Source organism: Talaromyces atroroseus, assembly GCF_001907595.1.
Source record: "Talaromyces atroroseus strain IBT 11181 chromosome Unknown scaffold_3, whole genome shotgun sequence".
NCBI classification, from domain to species: Eukaryota; Fungi; Ascomycota; class Eurotiomycetes; order Eurotiales; family Trichocomaceae; genus Talaromyces; species Talaromyces atroroseus.
This window is the reverse complement of record NW_017971435.1, coordinates 1,731,519-1,738,197: the sequence shown is the minus strand read 5'-3', so window position 1 is coordinate 1,738,197 and position 6,679 is coordinate 1,731,519. Positions and strand designations below refer to the sequence as shown.

The 6,679-nt window shown below is 47.9% G+C and overlaps 1 protein-coding gene across 1 annotated transcript, besides 1 other annotated feature; it reads right to left on the bottom strand.

Annotated features, from left to right (window-relative positions):
- Window positions 1-586: 586 nt before the first annotated feature.
- Window positions 587-640: a repeat region (Identified by RepeatMasker using a combination of RepBase library and repeat library created with RepeatScout).
- Window positions 641-1,067: 427 nt separating this feature from the next.
- Window positions 1,068-5,422, bottom strand: UA08_03627 (hypothetical protein; the record flags this gene model as incomplete). The annotated part of the gene is made up of 3 exons (XM_020265948.1): window positions 1,068-3,682; window positions 3,741-4,955; window positions 5,020-5,422. The coding sequence occupies 3 exons, from the start codon at window positions 5,420-5,422 to the stop codon at window positions 1,068-1,070; spliced, it is 4,233 nt and encodes a 1,410-aa protein (XP_020121311.1).
- Between the last annotated feature and the right edge of the window lie 1,257 nt (window positions 5,423-6,679).

Sequence of the window (6,679 nt, the reverse complement as noted above, 5' to 3'; positions counted from 1 at the left end):
CCCCCCCCCAAAACAGTGAAGCAACTCCCAAAAAAAGCGACTAGCTACTCGGCGGGATTGAGGCCCATAATCCGAAGTTGCTCTGAGAAAGCAAGCAAACAAAGAGCTGGAGAGGGTAGAGATACGGGTCGGTGATGAGGCGAGGTGGGTAAAGACTCGTCCTATGTAAAGGCATTAATATCACGTGTCAGGGTCTAAAAAGGGAAAAAGTGGGGCGCACAATACCGGCGAAGATCCATGGAGGAGCCCTTCCTAGTGAAAACCAACACTGAAAGCCGAGTCCGTCTGCAATTCTCTACGCCGTACGTTGTATTCATTACTTCTTACAAGTTACTAGAGTGGAGATCATGCATGTCCCAGATCAGGAGCCGCACCTGGCTGTGATTGGCTACAACCCCCCGGCGCCGGTGGGTACCGTTCATGAATGCCAAAAGAGGAAATTTGCCCATAAAACCATCGCTCGTTAGACTTCTTTGCGCACTGCCTTGCACATATCTTCTTCTTGGCTACTTAGCCGTCATTAGTTCTGTTGGAATGCGCCTTCCTAAGCTTCCTATTCACTCAGTTTGTCTTTTGAAATTTCTGGCAGCGTCATATAAGACATAATCTACACAGAAAATGAGCATTATCAAAAGCCTTACCCAATCATTAACAATTAAAGACGGATTGAACAGCAATTCTGACCTCGGATTTCTAAAGTAGAAAGGAAAGTCTCCAATTCTCAAGGGATCAACTCTAATGCTTTATTTTTTGGGCGTAGTAAAAGGGCGCAGAAAGAATACGACATATTCAGACCAAAGCACGAAAGGAGGAGAAAAAAAAAAAAAACGCTATGTAAAACAAATTTCTTGATGATGATATGACAAGACAGAGACATTCATTTGCACCGAAATCAAGGTAAGAACAGAAAGAATGGTGTAGAGTTGAAATCGGATTTTATGAGAATGGCGGGGGGGGGGGGGGGGTATCAAGAGTAAAAGAGAAGAGAAAAGAAGAAGAGAATAAAAGGAAACAAAATACATCATCGTCGTCATCGTCATAATTCTAATGGCGCTCGACATAGATCATCACGCGCCCACGGCTTGCTCCTGGGGGTTGAGTTGCGGCTTCTCTTGGGCTGCTGGTATCTGTTCAACTGTCTCTCGACTGGTGAAATTGTCGTTGGTGGTAGTAGCAGTAGTGGCTGATGACGGCGTCGAGGAAGCGTTTTCCAAGATTGAAAGCTCATTGTCGTTATTCCCGTTTTCCTGATCCTGTTTAGAGTGATTCTCTGACCGTGGCTGTTCCTCTTCTGCGGGGGCATCTAATGATGGTATTTCGGGGATGCCGCTGCCTGCAGACATGCTATCTGGAAAGCGAGAGCTTCGTGCAGTCGCTGTGCTGGCACTGCGTATTGATTGCGGTCGCCCACTATGGACCGATGCAGAACTAATCGATCCGCGAGCGTCGCTAGACAGATTCGTTTCGGATGTTTTCGCCTCATCAGATGCTGCAGGCTTGCGCAACTTCAACCTTTCCTCGGGAGGGATGTTCTGCCATTCTGAACCAAATGTAATAACCGAGGCTTTCTTTCCATGCAGAGTGAAGCTTGCATGGTTCCTAGATAGAACTTCGCTATCACCGCTACCACTACCATTGTCCACCAAAGGAGTACTCGATGAGGAGTCTTTGCCTTTCTTACTGCGTTGATGAGTTGGCTTGTGGTGAGAAGGATCTCTCAAGGTTCGTTGCAGACTGCGACGATGATGCATGTTACGAAGATCTCCAGTAATGGACTCCAGCTTTTCGTCATTCTGCTTCTCAGAAGTCTCTGACTCGTTCACCGATCTAGCAGAAAGTTTTGGCGAGTCCACAGCTCCATCAATACCAAGGATTCCAGCTTCACGAAGCACACGATCTTCACCATCTTCGACGTTGGATGGATTTGTTGGGATTGCCGAACTTCCGGAGCTTAAAACCGACGGTTCTCTGTGCAGTGCTTCAAAAGAACCATTACCGAGAAAGGTACCTGATAAATCAGACATTGGCGAGACAGCCTGCTGTTTCTCATCTTGAGGCTCAGATGATATAATCGATGGGCTCAGACTCAACTGGGGGCGGTCAGCTGAAAGAGGAGATAGGAACTCGTTTGGCCCATTAGGTGCTTCCGACGAAACTGGTGATGTAGGACTAAGAGGATTGTTCTCATTTCCTGGAGAAATAGTGGAGACAGAGTGGACAGAACCGAGTCTTGCTAAAGATGTATGACTTGGCCTAGGGGAAGCTGGCTTGGTGGTCGTCAGCGAGATTCGCTTCTGCGCATCGCGAGGCGAGTTATGGTCTAGACCAAGATCCAATGACAAGAAATGGCTGTAGCATTTCGTTCGCCACAGATCCAACCGCACCCATCTGAGTTTAGCAGCCATACGGCCAGCAGCCAGAATGACATGTTCTCGTGCCCTAGTATTTACCGGGGTTAACAGCTGAAGATGTCTAGCGTTCCGAAGAAGATCATCAAGCTGTTTCTGATAATCAAGCATTTTTTCATCTAATTCAGAGATCCTTCTGGCCATTAATTCCTGGCGTGCAGCAGACATTTCCTCAGCAAGATGAGGGTCAACGTATTCCTTGGCATCATTGTCAGCGGCAGCAGGCTGTGATTCAGAATGCAGCTGTGATGTTGATAACTCTGACAAGCTGGAATCGATACGTGGGAGGTTCTGATGTTTTTGACCTTCATATCGAGCTCCAACTGTGGCTTTCAGGGACACGCCCGTATTTCTGAATGTTGCAGCATAATTCAACTTTGCCAGCCAATCATTCATATCAGCATCCGAGTTGGCAAGAAAGACCTCTTCCAGCCCGTTGTGGCGGACTAGGAGGAAAGCATGCTTGTGCCTCTTATAACTTGAATCAATAAGTCCTACTGCGTCTGAAGTTGACATGATAGCATCCGGCTTGAAATCGGTGATAGGAGGTGTAAAAACAACAGGCAACCGTGACCCGCGTCTGTGCTGGTTTTCATACTGCGACATCAGGGATTTAGTCCAATAGAGATCGCGGAAGAAGTACAGTTGTGACGATGTTAGAAGAGCACCCCATTCTTGCCATGGTGAGCGAGCCCTCTTCTTTCTTGGGTCTTTGCGCCATAGTAGGCCAACTTTGACGACCTTAATATCAACCAAGCCGGGTTGCGAGTTAGCCGAGTCTTCCATGTTTGTTGATGTCATAAAAGCGTCGGGTCGAGAGCGTGCTGACACAATTTGAAGGATAGCAGATCTGGAGAAGGCTTGATGTAGAGCTTCAATATCTTTAAACCCATCCGCATCAGGAAAGCTGTATGGATCATCAATGTTCATCACTTCTTTCAAGCTTGGTCGCAAGGTATCTAACTTGCCATCTAGTATGACGGCGTAAGGGTCAACAGGCTGAGTTGACGCTCTTGTTAGGTGATCAGTGCTTGCCACTTTCAAGAGCGCTCTTCGCCTCGGAGCCTGTCTGGCATTGATATTTAATTCATCTTCCACATGGATGAATGGAGTGTAGGAGATATTTTCATAGAAGCATTCAAGAATATCTTCAGAAACCCCATCAATGCGTGAATTCTTGACATAATCCTGCTTTTGCATCTTCCTTTTATTGTTTTTGTTGAAAACGTCGGTGTGCAAGATTAGAATAGAAAATGCTATGAAGTATGTTTGGTCTATGTAGCACAAAAAATTAGCATTTTATCCTCACAGAGGTAAGATAAGAGTAGGTACCTGTAGTAGCAAAAATTCCAGGGTTACACTCATAGTAACGGTCCGCAAATCCTTGCAAAAATCTGTCGATTTGCTGGGTTTCTTTTGGCAATTCCGCTTCCATGAGTAGTTTGCGGATTGCCATATCAATGGGCTCACCAAAAAAAGCAAAAGTTCTCATGAACTTCCGTAGGGCAACCTTATAAAATTCATCGTCGGATTTGGATAATATCGTACCGATCGCTCCTTTATAGACCGTCTCTTGAAGTTTGGATAGATAGGTCGCAGGTGTGTCGTCCTCTTCTCGTTCTGGATACATAGTAATGTTCCGGGAGGCCGCTGATGAACCAAGTTTGGATTCTGAGCGAGGGGTTTCCGGAGCTCGAGGGCTGGTGTGGCCATCTCGAGGACTCGAAAGCTCCGAGTTTTGTCGTAGTCGATTGCTTAAATTGAATATATCGCCAAAACTCTTCCGTCCATTCGTAGACGTCGAATTACGGCCGGATGGCACATTGGATGAAGAATTATTAGAGTCATCTCCATTGCGAGAGGCATCAATGAGGGAGTTCAAGGTCGATGACCGCCCCCGCCGTCTTACGCGGCCCTTGGCCGATGACGCCGAATGTCCTGATCGAGCCGAAGTAGTAGAATCCTTACGAAAGAGATAGGGTTGATTGGTGGCTTTTGGAGATGACGATAACTTGGCAGAAGACTGTGTAGGGGATGGTAGCGGTGAGATATGATCTTCCTCTGGCGTGATAGGATCCGTTGAAGTCCTTTCACTAAGGCCGCCATTGGAAGTTGGAGACTGGCGACCACTTTGAGGAACGCTAGTGGCCGGTGGAGGGAGTTTGACAGACACAGGGAACAAGTTGGCGCGGCTTTTCATTAGGCGAGGCATATGTAGTCGTTTAGTGGGATGTGGAGCGTCGCCTCTGTCAACTGAGCCCTGCTCTGATCTAGACGATTCAGAGGCATGTGCATCCTGCTCAGACGGATTAATTGTGGTTCCGCTTTGGTAGGTAGAAGTAGAGAGTCGGCCGGGCTCTTCATGGCTGGGGCGGGAATGGCCGCCGAGAGCTTGAGAAACTGGAGTCTTCGCATGGCCAGGCCCGCTGGCATTACCATGACCTATTGCTTCTTTTGACGGCTTTCTTGAAAGTGGAAGCCTTAGCTTGCCTTTTCGCACAGACTTCTCCAGGTTAGAGCTCGTTGGCGCCGTCGTGATGATTGTTGCTTAAGAAACTTGATGTTAGCAGGGTGTCAGGAATGCTTTGTGTTTTGTGTTATTAGGACATACGTGGAGGGACGTGAGGCACTGGCGGTACATCCATTTCGCCTTGCGCATATGAAGCTGACAGCTGAGGGTCAGACGCATGACGAAAGCGAAGCACATTGAACCGATTCCTTTTCATCGATGCACTTTTCTCGGATGTGCTAGTAGCAGACATATTGGTATTGCCGCTGCCATGGTTGGAATCATCACGCTCGGAAATATCGTGCTTCTCTGATTTCGTGTCATCTAAGCCTGGGCCGTCTGGATTAGGACGGGGACCGGAGTCCGATAGACGCCGGTCTATTTGAGGTGACGGCGGCGGACGAGGAACGTGTTCACTGCGGCGCGCTTGAGGAGCAAATATCAAGCTGTATCGCTTATTATCATTTCCATCCGGAGAGGCGAGTCTAGCTCGGAGTCTATGCATAGCGAAAACAAGTGATCTGTATTCGATGGGTTTGCTCCGGATCGCTCATGCTTGGGCAATGACGCAGGGTCGATTGAGCAGCTCCCTTATAAATTCTGCATGGCTGCAGTGGCGTTCGATGTAGGTAGGAATGAGAGAACGCTTGAAACTAACGAGGTCCTCGAGAAATCCTTCGTGGGGTGGGAATGTGATGAGGCGGGAGGGTGCGGGTTGTGCTTCTCTCCCCTGACTCGATGTGGACGCCAGCAATCGTTCGCGGGGGGTGAATATGAGCAGGCAGTGCGACTCTAAGATCAGGAAAGCCAGTAAGCAAAATGCAAGCGACAAAGACGAAAAAATGCACATCAAATGGCTCAGAGAACCAGGTGTTGGTAGTTAGGGGAGCTAGGAGGGACGATTAGGTCATCTCACCAGGTAGTCGGCGGTGGTTGTGGAATCCGGGACACTCGGCCTTGAATGCTTACCGTGTTAGAAAGCTTCTTCCAGCAATAATGATCGCACAGGAATGGTGGTAGCCAGTGGTTCGCGGGGGGTTTGCTGTCGAGGCTGGTGTTGATGGTTTAGGAAGTGGTAGTTACCAAGTTCCAAGTTAGTGGCCAGCCCAGCCCAGCCCAGCCTGCCTTAGGCCCTTAACTACCCGGTGCTACCCTCATACATAACAATTTGTGAATGATGATAACTTATGCTCCCTAATTAAACAAAATTGATATATACGGACAGAGAAACGTGCTTATGACGCAAAAACCCGGCATTAGTATACTCCTATATTTTTGGACGAAATGTTTATGATGCATCAAGAAGCTGCTACTAGTAAAATAAACACAAAAGCGCCGGGTTTCGCTACGATAATAGAACAACTTGCATAAAGAGGTGTTCTCTCCAGGGAAGCTGGCAGCATCAACAACCATATTTTTCCATGATGGCTCTGAACGAAGGATCCTGCAAAAGCTGCGTTGCCGTTTTCTCCGGGTCGTAAATAAACACTTTCTGCATGATGGAGAGTACGTGTTTTTTCTCAGCTGGATCAGCGTCAGGACGAAGGTATTCAATGACCGATGCAAGGTCATGACGTGGATCAGGCACTCTCTCTTGATCGTACCAAGAATCAAGGGGTTCGGCGTGAGTGTAAAGACCCTTCCATCGCTTAGGCAGTGGTCCCAATCAAAACAACTGATTATCCCACCCTGAAACGCAAAGCAAAAAGGCAAATGGCCTAGGTAAAGCCCCCCAAAGAGGATCATATAGCTCCAGATGTCG